The sequence below is a fragment of the Molossus molossus genome, unplaced genomic scaffold (assembly GCF_014108415.1).
Source record: "Molossus molossus isolate mMolMol1 unplaced genomic scaffold, mMolMol1.p scaffold_m16_p_2, whole genome shotgun sequence".
In the NCBI taxonomy this organism is placed as follows: domain Eukaryota; kingdom Metazoa; phylum Chordata; class Mammalia; order Chiroptera; family Molossidae; genus Molossus; species Molossus molossus.
In genome coordinates this window covers 35,347,514-35,368,525 of record NW_023425355.1, presented here as the reverse complement: position 1 = coordinate 35,368,525, position 21,012 = coordinate 35,347,514, and the positions used below count along the sequence as shown (strand labels likewise).

Below are 21,012 nucleotides of genomic sequence, written 5' to 3'. Positions count from 1 at the left end.
GGTGAATGTTCTGTGGGTCCTTGGTTGGGGGGAGTGCATTCTGCTGTTATTGAGTCATGTTCTATACAAAGAGATGTCCTTTAAAACATTATGAATACTCACCAAGAGAGACCAAGTTGAGGGACATAAAACAAACCTTAACAAATTTAAAAGAATAGAAGTTATACAATGTCTGCTGTCAGACCACAATGAGATTAAAGTAGAAATCAATTATAAAATAATTACCAGAAAGTCCCAAAGTACATGGTGATTAAATAACTTACTTTTTTGTGTGTGGGGGGGGACATGCTCCTATCGGGAACCGAACCCAGGACTCTCTGGTCCGCAGGCCGACGCTCCAACCACTGAGCCAAACCAGCCAGGGCTAAATAACTTACTTTAAAATAACAAATGTGTCAAGAAGAAATCTCAAGAGATATTTTAAAATATATTGAATAACTGAAAATGAAAACACCACTTATCAAATTTTATAGTGTGTATCAAAAGCGGTCCTTAAAGGAAAAGTTATACCATTGAATACATATCTAAAATCAATCATCTAAACTTGCACCTTAGGAAACTAGAAGAAAGAGAAAACGAATTCCAAAGCAGGCAGAACAGAAATAATGAAAACTAGAGCAGAAATCAATGAAATCAAAAAACAAGAAATCAATAGAGAAAACGAATAAAACTAAAATGAGTTATTTGCAAAGATCAATAATATTGATAAGACTCTAGCCAAGCTAACTAAGAAGAAATACAAAGGACACAAATTACTAATATGAGAAATGAAAAAGGGTAGTCACTACTGGTTCTATGAATATTCAAAGGATAGAAATGCAGGAACAACTCTACGCCCACAAATTCAATAACCTAGTGAAATAGACCAATTTCCCGAAAGATACAATATTCTGAAACTCACATGAGGGGAAGTAAACAATTTGAACAGGCCTATATCTATTCTATATCTATTAAATAAATTGAATGAATAATAAATAACCTTCTAGAGGAGAAAGCACCAGGCCCAGATGGGTTCATTGGTGAAATTTAACAAATATTCAAGGAAGAAATTATACCAATTCTCTACCATCTCTTTCAGAAGCTAGAACAGAGGCAATACTTCCTAACTCATTCTGTAATGGCCACATCACCCTAACACTAAAACCAGACAAAGACAATACAAGAAAAGAAATCAATATATCTCATGAACATAGATGCAAAATCCTCAATAAAATATAACAAATCAAATTTTAAAAAATATTTTAAAAGTTCTATACTACTACGAAGTAGAATTTATCCAAGGTATGCAAGCCTGGTTCAACATTTGAAAATAAATTAATGTAATCCATCACAGCAACAGGCTAAAGAGAAAAAAAAAATTACATCATCATATCAATAGATGCAGAAAAAGTATTTGACAAAATCTAACACCAACTTGTGATTTAAAAAAAAACAAAAACAACAAAACACCTCTCAATAAACTGGGAATAAAAATAGAGAAAAAATTTCTCAACTTTATAAAGGACATTTACAAAATACCTAGAGCTAACATTGTACTTAATGATAAAAAAAAAAAAAAAAACTAGCTTTCTTAATGAAGATCAGGAAGAAGGCAAGGACATCACTTATATCATTCCTTTTCCACCTCATAGTGAAAGTCTTAGCTAATGCAGTAAGACATGAAAAGGAAATAAAAGATACACAGATTGTGAAAGAAAGTACAAGTAACTTAATTGTCTATGTAGAAAATCCAAAAGAATCAACAACAACAGCAAAAAACTCCTGAAACTAATAAGTGATTATAGAAAGGTTTCAGGATACAAAGTTAATGTACAAAAGTTTATTGCTTTCCTATATACCAAAAATGAACAAGTGAAGTTTGAAATTAAAAACACAATACGATTTACATCAGCACCCTTCAAAATGAAAGACTTCATTGCAAATCTAACAAAATCTCCACATGATCTGTATGGGAAAAACGAAAAAAAAACTCTGATGAAAGAAATTGAAGAAAAACCTAAGTAAGTAGAGAGATATTCCATATTTATGGATTGGAGGACTCAATATTATCAAGATGTCAGTTCTTTCTAACTTCATCTATAGACTTAATTTAGCTCCAATCAATATCCCAGCAAGTTATTTTGTGGATATTGACAAATTTATTTTAAAATTTACATGGAAAGCCAACACAATATTGAAGAAGAAGAACAAAGTTGGAGGACTGACACTATCCACCTTCAAAACTTCCTAGAAAGCTATGATATGGCAATCAAGACCATGTAATATTATTAAAAAATAGATAAATAGATCAATGGAACAGAATAGAGAGCCTAGAAATAGACCCAAATAAGTATAGTCAACTGATCTTTGACATAGGAGCAAAGGCAATACAATGGAATAAAGATTATCTTTTAAACAAATGCTCTGGAACAACTTGATGTCCAACTTGATGTGTAAAAAACAAATCTAGACACAGACTTCACACCTTTCACAAAAATTATCTCAAAATAGGTAACAGATCTAAGAGTAAAAAGCAAAACTATAAAATTGCTAGAAGATAACATACAAGAAAATCTAGATGATTTTGGGCTTGATGATGACTTTAGGTACAAAACCAAAGGCACAATACATGAAAGAAAAAATTGATAAGCTGGACTTTATTAAAATTAAAAATTTTTGTTCTGAGAAAGATAGTATCAAGAGAATGAAAAGACAAACTACAGACTGGAAGAAACTATTTTCAAAAGACATATCTGATAAAAAAAAAACAACAACAACCTGTTATCCAAAATGTACAAAGAATTCTTAAAGCTGAATAATATGAAAACAGGCAATCAGACTAAAAAATGGACCAAAACCTTAACAGACATCTCACCAAAGATTTTATATATATATATATAAGAGTATAAAAGATACTCCACATCACAAAAATTGAAAACACTGACAACACTGAATGCTGGTGAGGATGTGGAGCAACAGGAACTCTCATTCATTGCTGGTGGGAATGCATACCTAATACAGTGACAATATAATTCAGAGTTAAGAGCTGTATATTCCCTGATGAACTTTAAAAAAATATTACATCATTCAGTTAGTGCACATTACTTAAACCTCTGAGTTCACCCTCTAGCCCAGCATTAGGTAATAGAACTTTTTATGATAATGGAAATATTCTATCTCTGTACTGTCTAATTCAGTAGCCATCATCCACATGTAGTTATGGAGCACCTGAAATGTGGCTAGGGTGACTAAGGAACTGAATTTCTAATTATGTTTAATTTGAATTTATTAAACTTAGCCACATGTAGACAGTGAACAGTGCAAATTTAGTCTTAAATTAGAGGTGATTCTGTGAGTGTCGGGAAAAAAAAACTCCCCTTCCTTTGGATTAATTTTCTTTAAATTGAGAAATTGTTTAAAAATTGAAAAGAGGCAGAAAAATCACTCCATTAATGAAATTGTGAATACATAGCAAAATAAAAATTAGTACCTGATTTAAACAAAACTTAGGATTGCAATTCCACTCATGACCTGACTGACTTACACAGAACACACAAAAAAACCTGGATATGTGTGACTGCTTTTAAAAAATAAGTGCCTATTATTAAAGTAAAATAATACAGGAGTATACATTTAAATTAATCAACACTCTAAAAAGATTTTAAATGACTCATATTTTGGTAGTGATTGTTCATTCATTTATTTAACACCCACAATGTGGCTAGAACTTTGCTTATGGGGGGTAATTATTCTCCTAATGTACCATGGCAAAAATATCCTCCAAATAGCCATATTTAACCTGATTGCATTTGAAGTGATTTAATTTCCAGCAACTTCATGTATAATGGCATCATGTTTGAGTTAGAAGATAATATAACCAAATGATCGCTCACTTTTTGGACTTGACTGCAAAACCAACGTTCAAACATATTACTGCTTTAAAATGCACAGCATATTCCTCCAGAAAATGAAAAAATGTCAACATACATTTCCAACAGGTGACTAATATTTATTATAAGCACCTAACATGATTTGCATGAACTTTTCTCAGAAGAAATCTTTGACTGAAATTATTTTTCTAAAGTAGAATTTAGCCTAAGACTTCCTAAGGAGTCATCAGAAAGATTTTAATTAAAATAAAGTCTGCCTTGCTTAGTTGTACAGAAAATTGACATTAAATATGTATGTGAAAATTATTTCTGGATGTTTAGAGTTTGGGAAAGTAATCCATTCTTTTATTTTTCCAGCTTTATTGACATATAACATTGTGTAAGTTTAACGTGTACAACGTGTTGCAAACTGATTACCACTGTATAATTCATTAACACTTCCATCACATCACATAATTACCATTTCTTTTTGGGGGTGTGAACACTTAAAATCTACTCTCTTAGCAACTTTTAGGTATGTAATATGGTATTGTTAACTATAGTCACAATGCTGTACATTATATCCCCAGAACTTATTCATCTTACAACTGGAAGTTTGTACACTTTGACCAACATTTCCCCATTTTCCCCACCCACCTACCCTGATAACCATCACTCTACTCTCTGATTCTATGAATTCAGGCTTTTTAGGTTCCACATATAAGTTCAAGTAAACAATATTGTCTTCATCTGACTTATTTCACTTAGCATAATGTTCTCAAGGTCCATTCATGTTGCAAATGGAAGGATTTCAGAGGGTAATTTTAAAATGAGTTTTATTTTTTCCATCACCTTTTATCTCCTCTATGCCCCTTTCCACCTCCACCCCTGCAATCACTGCACTGTTGTCTATGTCCATGAGTTCTCTCTCTTTTTTTCTTTTTTTGCTCAACCTCTCCATCCCCCACCCCCTACCACCCTGGAGCTATCTGTGTACTCTCTCTGAGTCTGTCTCTATTTTGCTTAGTAGTTCAGTTTGTTCATTTAATTTCACATATGAGTGAAATCATATAATACTTGTCTTTCTATGACTGGCTTATTTCACTTAACATAATGTTCCCCAGGTAATTCATTCTTTCCATAAATATTTCCTTTGTACCCACTATTTACCTGGCACCGTGCTTAACGCCAAAAACATGACATTTTTCCTTACCAGAAAACAAGTTCAGCTAGGCCATCAAATTACACATCGATGGAAACATTACCAGTTGCCTCACAGCCATATTTGGATCAAGTGATAGACACTGCTAATGTCAGGTACAGACAATTGAAATCTTTCTCTGACTTCTATACATATGTTTGGAAAACAACAATATGTTATACCACATTTCCATTCTATCTGCTAGACTGATACTACCATATTTGCTTTAGGCCAGCTACACTGTGTATGTATAGATACACAGTATACACCATATGCCAATAAAACCAGTTGGACAGTAGTTTCAGAACAAAGACTGAAATATTCATCAGTCACTCTGATTAGCCCTTGTTCTAAAAGTCATAATCAAGTAAGATTCTGATATTGTGTAAGTAGTTTTTTAAGCAGTAAAAAATTGGATACAAGATATAAACCCAATTTTGTAATGTTTTATATATATATATACTTGCAAAAGAAAAAAAATTACCCAAATTTCTGGTAAGATTGCTGGTGATTTTTATTTTCTTATTTACAGAATTCTATATTTTCCAATCTTTCTACAATGACTGCACATTACATTTATAATAAGTAAAAATTATGTATACATTAATTACAGTAAAAAAAAAAAAAACTCTTACAACTGTTCCAAAACTGGTGTCTAGATCAGGCCAGACAAAAGCCTCACATAGGGAAATAGGTGTTGACTACAGGTGTGATTTTAGAGGGCTGGTGCAGAAGGCCCAGGGGCGACCCAATTAGCTAATGACTGGGAGCTCTTTAAAGAAAACAAAGACTTTCACTGTCTAAAGTTAAGGTTTAAAATGAATATGCCTGAGGGAAAGGGAAAATAGTAACATCTGTTCCCACCAAAATGGAAACTGAGAAAGGTGGCTTTTTCCAGCTCTAAGTCCTGGTTAGATCACTGGGTAAATGCAGTATTGCCTTCTGATGACTCTGTGGAACATATTTGTTTAAGCATTTCATAATGAGCATTTAGAGAACTATTAGTAAAAAGCATATAGTTTTGAAAAATAACACTTTTATTCTGGTAATAAAAATAGCATTTTTGTAGAAACCCTGAAAAATATGGAAATACTGAGGAATAAAATTAAAATCATCTATGATTTCATCACCCACAGATAATCACTATGAGCGGTTTGGTATATAACCTAGCAATTTATTCTAGGAATGTGACTGTATCCTGCTTTTTCACTTAACATTTTATCCTGAGCATTTTCTTATATCATTAAATATACTTAGTAAACCTCATTATAATGATTGCCTAATATTACTGATGGCTTAAAGAGATTATTTTGGGGAGAAATAATATTATTGCATCTACCATGGACCTAATTTATCATAAGAACAAATTCAAAATATATCTAGTATTTGAAAAAAACTAGCCAAGAGATTATTCAGAATTAGTGATCTCTTATGAGTCTAACCACATAAGGATCTTGACTCTAAAAATGATTTTGTTCTGTCTTGGCATGTGTGGCTCACTTGGTTGAGTGTTGTCCTGTGCACCATAAGGTCTTCAGTTCAATGCTGGTCAGGGCACATACCCAGGTTGTGGGTTTGATCCCTGGTTGGGGTGTGTATGGGCAGCAACCGACGGATGTTTCTCTTTCACACCAATGTCTCTCTCTCTCTCTCAAATCAATAAGAACATATTTAAAAAGAAAAAAAATGATTTTGTCCTGCTCAACTCCCTGGAAATACCCATATTTTGCACAATGATAAATCACTCATATAGTTTCCAAAACACAGGCTTAGACTTTGAAAAGTACAACTCTCTAAGAAATGTTAGTAAAGCATGGCAGGCCCTCCTAGCCAGACTCTGCCTGCAGTAGCATATCAGGTTCATCACAGGGAGCTTAAAGGAAATAATACTCAAGTAAAACAGAAAAAAATATATATCTTTAGCACAGGCTTGAGTTTCTAAGTTCATTTGTTCAACTACTAAACTAAAAAAAAAAAAGAGCTACTGTGATTTTTCTTTTAAAATATTTTAAAATTCAGAGGCTACATAAAACAATTCTATTTATAGGCTACCCCCCCACCCTAAATCAGCATGACACATATTTGTTAAGCAAGATTTCTAAAAATTCTTTTACTCAGCATACTAAGCATAATTCCTTTCCAGTACAGGAGGGGAATATTCTATGTAAAAGTTTTCAATTTCAGTTTAAAATGAAACTACATTCCCAATTTTCTTTGGTGGTTTGGAGAACCTTTCCTTACCTGCCAGGCTATTTAGGATCAGAAAGACCTTCCAAAATGCGAATACCATTGTGCCGAAGTTTGTTGAGTGCAGCTGGGGATCAGTAGCTTGCCTGGGCTAGGCTGTCTCCAACTGACTTCTTCAATCACACCGAGGTTTGGCAGGCTTATCTTCAGCTATCACCAAGCAAACAAGCTTTTTCGGGCTTACTTATTGGGTACAGACCTTTCACAGAGCAGATTTCTGTTTCTTTGAAACACTTTTTCATGGGGCGTGTTTCCTTGATATATTTGCTACTGTGTTAATAATAAACCCACATATTTAAATTCTCCAAGCTCTTTGTACACAGATTCTCTAAGATTTATTGTTTAAAGTTAATTTTAATAAAAGTTGCACTTGGGGAGAAAAGATATATTTGGAAGAAAGCCTATGCAAATAAAAGTTGATAAGGCTAATTAATTTCAAATATTTCCATAAAAGGCTTAAAGCATTGATTCACTAACATCCTTTTACAAAATTCTTCTATGTGAAGAAACTCCAGACATGTCAGGGTTTTTTGAAGCCCTGGCAGTTCTCATTACCCTCCACCACAACTGGAAGTAAAATGAAATGTACATGCTTGTCTTCCAGGTTAGAAACGTTACAACATTTATTCACTCACCTAATTTTGCAAAATCAGGTAAATAAGTGAATAAATGCTTTAAGACTTACATTGGATGAGTCTGAATTTTCACAGAATTAGGTAACTCAATAGGTGCTACAGGGCTTCCCTGTAAAGGGGGTTTACTAGGAGGGAATGGCAAGCTGCACAGGTGAGAAGCCTTCATGTGAACCTGAACTTGTAACAGTTTGTCTTGTGTTTAAGTTACCCTCAGAAAAACAGGGCCTCCGCTGGCTCTTCCCATGCGGTCTCGAAGTCCTGCTGTTTCCAGCTTTACGATGGCTCTCAGATTTGTCCTTTTTCTAATCTGCTCTTTCCATCCTGATCCAAGTGCAGATCCTCAATCCCTGGACTACTGTAGCAGCTTCCTAAGTGGTTTCCCTGACTTCTTCCTCCTTAATCCTTTGAACCAACCATATGCCAATGTTGCAACCCTGATCAAGCATCTTTAGTAACACCATTATGGACTATTTCATAAAGTCCAAAGTCCTTAATCTGGATTCTCAGGCTTCCCAGATCTGGTTCTCACCTCTCCTGAATTTAGACACGTTAAATTATTCACCTGAAACATGCTGTCAGAATTTATTGCCTCAAAGTAGTCAGTCACATGAAATATGTACAAGTTTCAGAGATAATTTTATGAACTATAATTTATGAGAGATGTTTGACCTCATCACACTTTAGCCAAGCCAATTTCCTACTGCTGCTCAGAAAGCCATTTTGCATCCATCAGGCCTGATTTCTTCTCATAGACTTCCCTGTCCATGTTCATATCTGATGCCAAACTCTGGCTCCAGGTGACTTCAATTATTACTTAGAATTTTCTCCTTCCTGTTATTATCTAAACACATTCTTAGTGTAGATCAGTCATGCTGTCCTATGTAACACCCCTCTTAGGGCTCCCCTTTGGATAAATTCACATTGTACATAGAGCCAATATCCTACCATTAGTTGGCACTTGATTGCTCTCCAGTAGTTTACAATTTATTAACTGGGTCTCCCCTAAATCCAGTGACTGTTAGTCCCTCCAGGTCAGGGGCCAGGTCTTACACAGGCAATTCCCAACTTAAGAAAAAGTGTGCCCCAGAATGTATTGGTAAGCACAATAATTGGACCCAAGATTACACATTCCTGCTGAAGCAATGCTATAAACAAAAGTCTTATTCCCATACCTATACAGTGCATAGTGTAGCACTGGTTTGAATTCTGCGTACTGGGCCATATAGGGCAAGGGAGAAAAAAGAGCAGCAGGTACCAGAGAAAAGAACATTCCTTTCCCTTCCCAAGACATGGGTTGAATGTAAGGCAACATTTTTTTCCCTTGTCACTCACCTTCCTTTATTCACCCCACCCTCAGGACCCTGTGTACCCCCTGTGTACCTAAGTTTCCCTAAGGGAAGGTCCTACTCCCCAGAATATCTTGCACTTTAAAATTACTTTTTCTGCCCTGGCCAGTTTAGCTCAGTGGCTAGAGCGTCAGCCTGCAGACCAAAGAGTCATGGGTTTTATTCCAGTCAAGGGTACATACGTAGGTTGCGGTTCGGTTCCTAGCCCTGGTCAGAGACATGCAGGAGTCAAGCAATCGATGTATCTCGCATCAGTGTTTCTCTCTCTTTCTCTTCCTCCCACTCTATCTGAAAATCAATGGAAAAATATCTTCCAGTGAGATTAAAAAAAATTAAAATTAAATTTTCTTGCCAACCTTATTTCTTCCAGAAACATACTCCCTCCTCTGCATAAGCAGACATTCAAAGGGCAAGAATCAATTGTCATGAGCATTCCCCATCCTGGTTGCACTATTGGAAATAGAATGCTTGGTTTCCCTTAGAAATATTTCTGGAGTATTAGTCAATACAATGAAAAGAAACAGTCTGAGGAAGGTTTTGCAGAGAACAACTTGTAGGATGGCCACCTGGAGGTCCACATTAGCTCTCCTCAACCTTGGTTTTACCTTTACCTCTGAGTCTACTAAGTTTCCAAAAGACCCATGGTTTTCATAATGGCTCCCCTGGAAGTAATACTCGCTTTTCTAGTGGTGGGGAGCTGGGATAGGGAAAGAAATTTCTAAGTCTACTGTTTGTAAGCCAGTGGCTTCTTATGTTTCTTTCCATGACCCATAGGTTGCTGTAGTAATGTGACAATAAAAAGGTGACCATATAATTGATCATTAAATCTAGAACACTTTTGAAATTGAAAGGGGCACTATTATCGATTACATGGGAGAGTGCAAACCATAACAGTCCCAGGCAAACCTGAATATCTGATCACCTGCCCACAGGGTAGTGCTAAGTACAAAGCAGACATTAAGAGTGAGCTTGCTCATTAATTCAGTATGTCCAAACTGGTTGGACCTGGGATGGCTGGAATAGAGAGTATGATTTAAGGCGATTGCTAAAACACATCTGCACCAGAATCTCCTATACAAACAAAAGACACTCTAGAATATTTCGGTAAAATACCAACACTTGTATTATGTGGGACCTAATTTGGACAGGTAGAATTCTGTTAAAATAAACTCTCAGAGATAATCTAGATTTTCTGCTTCAAACTGAATTTTTACCTTTTTGACTATTGCTGAAAAGAAGTGGGTCATTAACTGGCATATGAAACATTAAATATCTCACATTTTTACTGGGATTTATAATTTTTAAACTGTCTTTCCATTTTATCTTCACAACTGACAATAAAATAAATAGGGCAGGTATTATCTACATTCTCTACATGAGAAAATGGAGGCTGAGAAACGTTGTGTCTTTCCCAAGGCCACATAGTACGTATTAGATGCTGTCCCTCCCATCACACTGCACAGTGGCACAGTGCAAATGTAATGTAACAAACATGCTACTGCCTCCACATTTCATCTTTGGGAACTTTGAGAAATTTGCTGTATCTGACTTATCCCTCATTTTTTAACTTAAAAATGTCAAAAGTAATACTTTTGATTGTAAAGAGATTTTAAAGAACAAAGAAGTAGTTATGGGATGTAAAGTAGAGCATAGGGAATATAGTCAATAGTATTGTGATAACGATGTATGGTACCAGGCGGGTACCTGGAAATATCACTTTGTAAGTAAAGGATTGTCTAACCACTATGCTATACAACTGAAACTAATACAAAATAATATTGAACGTAACTGTTATTGAAAAATAAAAATTAAAAAAAAAGAAGTATGCAGAGAATAAAGAGAAAATCTGTATTCTCTCAACAACATGTGTAATATCATGCCATGCTCACAAACAATAGGAGTTTTGCATTTTTCTCAGATCTCTATGAATCTACACACACACACACACGGTGAGGTTATTTAACATAAAGATAATCATAATACACATACTGTTCTATAATTTGCTTTATTCATCTTGAAAAAGCATTTCTATTCTCTGTACATCACCATATAAAACTACATTTATAGATCTACCTTATTCATTTTAAGGCTGCATGGTATTTCATAGTATGAACGTACCACAATTTATTTAATCATTCTCCTATTGGTAAATTCTTAGATCATTTCCAGTTTTTCACCATTATAAACAATGGTGAAGTGAACATCCTTTTGCCTGTATCTCTGCCCATTTTGTGTGATTATTTCTGTACATTAGGTACCTGGAAATGGAATTGCTGGATCAAAGGGTATGAACATTTTAATTTTGGGTATATTATGAAAAACTGTCAACCAGAAATTCTTTACAAAGTTACATTTCCATTAAGAGTGTATAAGTATGGTCCGACTGGTGTGGCTCAGTGGTTGAGCTTCGACCCATGCACTAGGAGGTCGCCAATTTGATTCCCAGTGGTCAGGAAACATGCACAGGTTGTGGGCCTGATCCCCAGTGGGGCATGCAGGAGGTGGCCAATCAATATTCTCTCTTATTGATGTTTCTATCTCTCTCTCTCCCTCTCTCTCTAAAATCAATAAAGGAAAAAAAATTAAAAAGAGTGTATAAGCATGCCTGTTTCTCCACAGCCTTGTGAACAATAAAAATTATCAGTGTTTATTTTTATTAGTCTCATGGGTAAAAATTGTTGCTTTAATTTGTACTTCTCTAATGAGGTTGAACCTTTTTTCATAGGTGTACTGGCCTAATTGATGTTCCTTTCACTATGAATTGCCTGTTTGTGGCCTTAGAACATTTTTCCATTGAGTTATCTTTTAATGTAGAAGTCTATAGTTTATGAATCTTAATCTGAATTTGGTATATACATTATAAATATTTTTTTCCAGTCCATCACTTTAAAATAATGATGTCCTTACCAGAGGAAATGGGGCTTGAGGGACGCAGGAGAGTATATAAGGGGGGATAAGTGGTGATAGAAGGAGACTTGACTTGGGGTGGTGAACACACAGTACAATATACAGATGACATATAATTGTACACCTTAAGCCTATATAATTTTATTAACCAATGTCACCTCAATAAATTCAATAAAAATAAAATTTAAAAATTGTCTTTTACTATAAAGAGGTTTGCATTTTGTTGTAATTAAATCTAGCAATTTTAAAAATTTTGTAGCTTCTGAATTTTATATCTTCCCTAAGAAAGCCTTTCCCAATCCAAGACTATAGAAATATTATTATATATTATTTTCATATAATATATAATATTATATTTTTAATACTTCTATAATTTTATCCTGATTTTCAGTATGGAAACTCTGTCCTTCCAATTGCTCAGGCCAAAAGTCTTTGTGTTATCCTTCTCTTCTCCTCTCACATACCACATCTAATTAATTCATCAGCATATTCTTTTGGGTTTGTGTTCAAAATATATCCAGACTGTGACCACTTTCCTCACCTTCACTACTACCACCTTGGTTGGAGCCACCAGCATCAATTGTAATAGGTCACGGCAATAGCTTCCTAACTGGTCTCTCTGCTTCCCCATCTTCCATTATGGTCTATTATTATAGCAGCTAGAATGATCCTTTTATGAGTAAGACAGATCACATCTCATCTCACTTTTGCTCAAGATCCTCCAATAGTACCCAATTCCTCTCAGAGTAAAAGATACTTTGAAATATCTTAGAAGACCCTAAAATGATCTGCCTCACCCACTCTACCACCTTTCCAGCCTCACCTACCATTCTTTCCCCTCACTCTGCTCCAGCCACACAACTCTTCTTGTTAATCATCAAACTAACCAGGTATGCATCCACTTTTTAGGGCATTTGCACTGGCAGTTGCCTCTATCTGTGACACTTTAACCCCAGATATCAATAGGACCACCTCCCTCATCTTCTTCAACTGCTTGCTCAAATGTCAGTTTTCAATAATGCCTCCCTTGTTTGCACAGTTTAAAACAGCAGCTTTCCTTACTCCAACCCTCCCAATCTCCCCTATCTTTTCCATTTTCCATAGCACTCACTACATTTTCACACACTATACAGTTTCCTCATTTAGTTTTTCACCCATCTAGAACATAAGCTAAAAGAGGGCAGGTATTTCTGTTTGTTTTATTCTTAGTTCATTCCAAGGACATAGACTAGTGCTATACACATAACAGGTACTTAATAAACATTTGTTAAGTGAATGAACTTGTGAATCTGGATTTGATTGATTTGAAATTCATTTTTTTGTATTGTGTGAGATAGGGTGAAATGTTTTTTAATGTTCTAGCGTCCTAAATAGGAGCAAATTTATTACCCTTTGAGGGAGTCTGCTCTTTGGAAATAGCTAGGACATTCATGGCTCATTCTAATGAATAAGGTAGGTGATTAAGTTTAGTAGCGCTGTTTTGTGGTCAAGAAATGAGGCATAATTATAAAATAACGAGCCTGCTGCCTTTATGTGGCTTGGGAGCTGTCTCAGAAGGCAGTGTCGGGTTTCCAAAATATAGGCCAAGGCTATTCTTACAGACCAGAATCAGAGAGAGACAGAAGGACAGACAGAGACCAAAAGAGACACAGAAATCTGGGAATAAAGCTTTTCATATATAGTTTTTGATCATTGAAGTAAGTCATGATGGGAAAAACAAAATTTATTGAAATTACTTATACATATTTGTATGATATTTAAAATTTTGAATTATATATAGAAGGGTGCAATCTATTCAGTATTTAGAGTCTAAAGATTTTAATTCATTGTTTTTGGAGTGGTTGCAAAGAAGGTATTTCAAAAGTTCTCCATGCAATCATAGAACCATTCAAAGTGCATTACTTTTCCCAACTGCCTGCCAGACATATTCACTTATGTACCCCACTGGTGCTTCAAACTTCACCTCACACATGTCATCCTCTCTATCTAAACCTATGCTCCCAACTCTTTGTTCGTGTCTCCATTATAATTCTTCACTGAGGTATTCTTTGACTCCTACTTTTATTCATCATGCCATACCAGAGTATCAAATCCTACTGAAAATTTCTCTTCAGTCCCCCTTCTCCTTTCTATGTCCTGCCATACTTCAGTTCAATCTCTGTTAACTCCCATTTAGGTAATTGCAGTAGCATCCTAGCCTACTTCCTGGCCTCCAATATTCCTCTCTCAACTTGTTTATAACCCTGCCATATAAGTTTTCCTAAAGTTCAATCTAATTGTGTCATTCTCATACTCAAAACTCTTCCATGACTCCCCATCACTTTTGACCTAGACATAGCATTTTTTATCTGGCATTCAATAAGCACCCAACCTACCTTTCCTGTCTATTTTTTGCTATTTATAACACCAAAAAATGTCAGAGCTGGCTAAAGTCTTACAAGTGGTCAAGAAACAAAATGGAGCATTCCCTGTTCCCTGGACATACGATTCACCTTTCTACCCCAGTGCTTTCACAAGGATATCCTTTCATCCTAGATTGCCCACCCCACCAAGTCTAATTGTTCAAAATCTACTCATCATGGGAGCCTCATCACAAAAGATAAATTCTTCATATATTGTCTCTTGATTCTCACATGATGTGATCTCACCTTTACAGCATTAGGTACAAAAAAATACCTTTTTCACAGCACTTAAAGGATAACATAGCTTTTTATATACTGGTCTTCCTGATGCCTCAAAGAATGCAAACTTTTAAGGAGGATAAGGACTAAGGACTAGAGTTAAGTAATTTTACACACATACACACACACACACACACACACAGACTTTGATACTTAATCCTCTTTATAGGTTTATGAGGTAGGTAGTATCATTATCCCCATTTTATAGGTGAAGAAACAGAAGCACAAGGAAAGTAAGCAATTTGTACAAATCTCACATATAGTAGCAATAGACACAGGACTCATACTCTCACCTCTCTCAGCTGACCTCAAATATTTCAGTGATATAAGCCACATGCTATTTCACATGCACAATTAAGTAGTTTTCTGTTCTCTTTAGTGGGAAGTACCTATTGGCTCTTGCTCCCCATCCCCATCCTTGATTGCACACGTCTAGTGAGCAGCCATTTTTATTTTGCTTTACCATTTTCCTCTTGTGAAATGCCTGCCAGTCATCTTTTACACAAGTAAGGCTATTGCTGATCAAAGCCTCAGTCCCTGGTAACTACCCCATGGCTAAAAATGGAAGATTACGTACATGTCAGAAACAGGACCTCAGCCCAAGTCAGCTGGAACCAGGATATGTGCACTTAATTTATAGTATACGATGATTCGAAGGACCTGACCTAGTAACATTTGGTGAATTCACTTTTTCAAGTTCATGGTATAGCAAAGTGACTATTTGAAAGGGTGTCACTCACTTGAATATGCATTACCTGGTATAGTTGTTGAACAACAAACCTAGAATAACATTATCATCATCATCAACAACAAGAAACTTCCTTATACCTGGTTATAACTGAGTTGCCTTGAAAGCAATACAAAGAAGTGGCATATAATTCTACGGTCCTCAAAATCAAAAGGCTGGGAGTTCCAGACTATAAATTCTAGAATGGGAAACTATCAAGTGAACTCTGTGATGGGGTTATGCAGTGCAAGACTCCCCCTCCTCCCTCCCATCCCTATGTGTAAAAGTTGAAATTTCTCTCAGTGATTAACCTGGTATGAACATGCAGTCCCTAAATGTGCTGGACACCTTACTTGGGATTCCTCTAGAAGCTTCCAGAGAACTTCTGGAAGGGGCCTCCAGTAAGGCTGTGAAGCAAGGACATTTCAGTAGTATATTCAGGTAGGGCCATGGAGGTTTCTGTCCTCCTGAATTTGGGAAATGTTTGTTTCCTGTCCTGGAAGGGAGAATCATGTAGAAAGTCTCTTTTGAGAAGTCGTGTTTTAACATTAAGTATGAGTCAGCTTGTGTTGAGTAGCCTGGGAATGCTTACCTAGCGATAGTAGGGAAGCTGGAAAGGTTTAGTACCAGGAACTCTATGTTAACCGATAGTGTGACTCAACCTGCTGTGTACATTAAAATGTTTAATGAAGCCTACTCCTAAGCAATTTGTGTTGACGCACTGCACAAACACATGTCATAGATTCTGCTTTTAAAAAAACACACATATTTTTCTCTCTCTCTAAAATCAATAAAGAAAACAAAAATGTTTTTAAAAGCCCGGCTAGTGTGGCTTAGTAGTTGAGCGTTGACTCATGCACCAAGAGGTTGCCAGTTCGATTCCCGGTCAGAGTATATGCCCACATTGTGGGCCAAATCCCCAGTGCAGGGCATGCAGGAGGCGACCAGTAAATGTTTTCTTTCATCGATGTTTGTATCTCTCTCTCTCTCTCCCTTCCTCTCTCTCCAAAATCAATCAAGAAAAACTATTTTTTTAAACCACACATATGTGCAGGCACAAGCATGGGCACATGTACATGTGTGTGCCCACATGCACAAACCTATTCCACCCAAAGAGGACCTAGACCCTCCAATTCCTTCTAACTATGAGAGGTTAAGCTTGATTTGAACTGGGAAAAAATCATATTCTAGCAGCGGTTCTCAACCTTCCTAATGCTGCAACCCTTTAATACAGTTCCTCATGTTGTGGTGACCCCCAACCATAAAATTATTTTTGTTGCTACTTCATAACTGTAATTTTTCTATGTTTATGTCTTAGGTGACCCCTGTGAAAGGGTCGTTCGACCCTCAAAGGGGTCGTAACCCACAGGTTTAGAACTGCAGTAATGGTATATTTTCAGGACCCTATATATTTTTTCAGCCAGTCTTATTTAACACTTCTAAAAATGCCATACCTGAGTGAAGTTAATCTTAAAAAACAGAGATCTTTTTGGATCCAAGAGATTGAAGAGTTTCACAGCTACCGAGAAGATTAATGGTAACTGTGACATAGTAATAAGGGTTGCCAAATGCTGAAGGCTTACTAAATGACAGGCTTCAGGTTAAGTATTTTATATGCATTATATCTCACAATAATCCTACATAGAAGGTATTAGTTATACTCCTCATTTTACATATGAAGAAAATGAAGTTCAGAGAATTAAAATGAGTTTTTTTGGTCACACAGTTTGTAAGTGGTAGAGCCAGGGCTTGTGCCCAAGTGTGACTACTTCAAAGCCCATGCCCTTGCAGATTATATGATGTGACTTCTCAGCACTGAATAAAGACAGTACAATACATAGTCAACACAGCTCCAGTTTGCCTGGCTCACACTCTTGCTGCAAAGACAAGACAAATACACACAAACCAGGGATTAATATTAAGAAATATGTGATTATGAAAGGCCGCTCTGTGCAACCAAAAAAACCAAATGAATACACATACATGAAGGGGAATGTGAGTCCTTCAAGGCATGGCTATGAGCCCCCAAATCCTCATTGCAGAATGAGTTTCGTGGATTCCAACTGGTAGAAGAGAGGGATTCTGGGAGGATTTGGGCAGGATTTTTGAAGGTAAAGCTCTAGAATGGACAATGAAATATAGAGATATCATTTCAGAGGGCAAGAATGACACCAGGGCAAAGCATCCAAGTTGCTTTATAAAAGGGCTGGAAAGAAATCAGTGTTGGGAATATCTGAAAAAGAGCATCGTTAAAATGGGGACCGGGTTTGAAGGAGTTTACAAAGAAGATGGACAACAAAAGAAGGAGAAAATGACAAAGGTGGCAAATTCTGTGGGATTTTGGTTTAAATCAGAGGAAGTATGCAAAAGACCTGTTTCATGTTTGCTTCTTTTTTCTCCTGTACAGTGAGCATGCTTTGTTTTTGCTGTATTTTATTTGCTCATTTGCTAGTTTTTTAAATTGCTATTGTTGTTGTAGTTGTTGTTTTACCCTCACCCGAGGATATTTTTGCATTTATTTTCAGATAGAGCAGGAGGGAGAGAGGGAGGAAGAGAGAGAGAGAGAGAGAGAGAGAGAGAGAGATGTGAGAGAGACACATTGACTGGCCGCCACCCACACAACCCCAACCGGGGCCAGGGACAAAACTCAACCTAGGTACGTGCCCTTAGCGGGGCTGAACCCAGGACTCTCTGCTCTGCAGGCCGATGCTCTAACTGCTGAGCAAAACTTTCCAGGGTTCATTTGCTAGTTTTGGGTTTTTTTTTTTAATCCTCACCCGAGGACATTTTTTCTTTTCTTTTCTTTTCTTTTTTTTTTTTTTTTGTTCAGATAGAGTGGGAGGGAGAGAAAGGAAGAGAGAGAGAGAGAGAGAAACATCAACGTGAAAGGTACACATCGAGTGGCTGCCTCCTGCATGACCCAACCAGGGCCAAGAACAAACTGCAACCGAGATACGTGCCCTTAGTGGGAACCAAACCCAGGTCTCTTTGGACCGCAGGCCGATGTTCTAACCTCTAAGCCAAACCGGCCAGGGCTCATTTACTAGTTTTAATGAGTCAGCACAGCATACTGACAAAAAGCATTGACTACAGTCAGGCAGCTTGGCTTTGAACCTGGCTCTGCCACTTACCAGCTGAAGGATGGTGGATAAGTTACTCAATTTCTTTGTGCCTCATTTTCCTCATCCATTAAATGAGGTAAAAGAATACCTACCTCAAGAGATTGTTATTGTTATAATAATGATATAAGTTAATATTTGCAAAGTGTTTAGAGTAGTGCCCTCATATAGTAAGCACAACAGACTTGCTTGTTGTATAAATACAAATGTAATTAATCATCAACATTGAAACATGAGTAATTTCTAAAATCATTTTGTAAACATCTTTCTCTTAAAAACAACTAGTGGAGCTCTGACCAGTTTGGCTCAGTGGTTGGAGTGTTGGCCCCCGGACCAAAGAGTTGCAGGTTTGATTCCGGCCAATGGCACGTACCTCGGTTGCAGTTCAGTCCCCGGCCCTGGTTGGAGTCGTGCAGGATGCAACCAATCAATGTGGTTTCTCTCACATTGATGTTCTCTCTCTCTCTCTCTCTCTCTCTCTCTCTCTCTCTCTCTCTCCCATTCTGTCTGAAAATAAATGGAAAAATATATCCTCAGGTGAGGATTAAAAAACCAAAAAACAACTTGTGGATGGGACCATCCAGGCAGATTGAAGTATTGCAGAAATTGAGGAGAGCTGAGGAGGGGCTGTTGCCTTCAGATGGGGCATGTACCCTCCAGCTCCCACAGTACCCAGCAGCCTTTGCTGATTACTCCTGGCTCACTTAACTTGATCTTGTGACTCCTAGTTTAAAGTGAACGGAGCATCCTGGTTCCTAATATGCCCCTATATTTACAAAGAGAGCTCATAAAGAAGAAATTTTGGCTTAGAAGCTAGACCTGACTGAGCTCACAGGATGCACTAAGTCTTCTAGTCTAAGGGAAATATCTGTCCCCTTCCCCCACTTGGGCTCCTTTTTTGGCTCCAGGTGCTGGGTCACTGTATTGCTCCAGCACTCATTGTCCCCAAAGAATCCTCCATTGCCTCAAGTCCTCCTGCCCAGTTCAGCACTTCTGATGGGAAAGAGGCCTTAGGGCTCCCATAATCCTCTGCAGCAGTAATTCTGGGGGAAGCACAGGCCTGAGATCAGCAAAGGAGGAATGTCCAGGCTTTCCCTGAGTTTTCAGGTCTTGAAAAAAAATTGGGTCCTCCTCCTCCTTCTCATTTAGAAGATTAAACCTGCCTTAAGGTCTGAAAACTCAGCTGAGGAAGAATTTGCACAGCAGTTAGCCCCAAACCAAGCTGTGATATCGACCAAGTTTCTCTTCAGAGCCACCATTCATAATGGCATTCCAAGGCACTGAGCTTCCTAGTGGCCTTTGGCTCTTTGTGCTCTGGAGCTGCTCTGTGCCACTCAGTAGTGAGCCTGCCTGAGTATCCCCTAGCAGTTTTCTGACAGTCGCAGAGCCTGTTTGTCTCTCCCTCAGAGGAGATATTCTTTATTTCTGTTCTCCGGAATGATGGAGTCCTGCTTGGGTGGGGTGGGCATGCGGGCCTGCTGGCTCCTAGATGTCACCCTTGGTGACGTCCTTTCAACTTTGCTTGTGAGGGATGATTAGTGGTGGGAATATCAGATACACAAAAGAGAAACTGTGGGGATGGAGACATCAGGAGAAGAGACTTTGGGGCTTCAGCCAAAACCTGCTCTGGCCACTGCTTTTGAATAAGCAACATGGCTATGCTCACACCTGGGTGCAGCTATGTGAACAGGGCCACAGAAGTCCCACTCCAGGGTTAGAAAGGAGGAGGCCCATCACACAGAAAAAGTCAAGACAGGCATGACGTGACAGTGCTAAAACATCAAGTCCAAATCCTTCATTTCCAGAGCACTGAATTTTCCCTGGGCCTCACAACTCATTTTAGAGGCTGAGCAGGGAGTAGAACATAGATCTCCTGACATTTTTGGTATTACTTCCTGGGACAGGAAAAGGTGTAGAGGTGGGAAACCCAAGACTTGTTCTAAATAGCAGTGTAGCTGATGAATAACAACTCTGGAGCTCTTTCCAACTGGGTGGAGGTGTACAGCCTGGTCCCAGCCCCAACCTGCAGGAAATAACTTTGGCCAATTTCCACCAGTTCATGAACCTCCCAAGGCAAACAATGCTTGGTCTCCAGAGGGACTTACATCTGAGAGCCTTGTGTAATGACTCTGGGTAGAGAGAGCACTAAAAGAAACATATATGTGTGGGGAAAGCTGTTTTGACCTATGCATATCTCCCTGGCACTGCCACCACACATCCTAGTAAGGCTGAAATTCCTTACTCCATTATTCAGCTAGGCTTTGCATTCAATGGGTGGTTGAGGGTGATAACATGACCTAG

General features: G+C 37.5%; 1 protein-coding gene across 2 annotated transcripts in view; it reads right to left on the bottom strand.

Moving 5' to 3' along the window:
* The window catches only part of VSIG1 (V-set and immunoglobulin domain containing 1), a 36,126-nt gene extending 28,787 nt beyond the window's left edge, over positions 1 to 7,339 (bottom strand). For both annotated transcript variants that reach the window (XM_036271658.1, XM_036271659.1), the window contains exon 1: positions 7,291 to 7,339. In XM_036271658.1, coding sequence (XP_036127551.1) covers positions 7,291 to 7,339 — 49 coding nt within the window. The remainder of the gene's footprint in view (positions 1 to 7,290) is intronic.
* Positions 7,340 to 21,012: the final 13,673 nt, after the last annotated feature.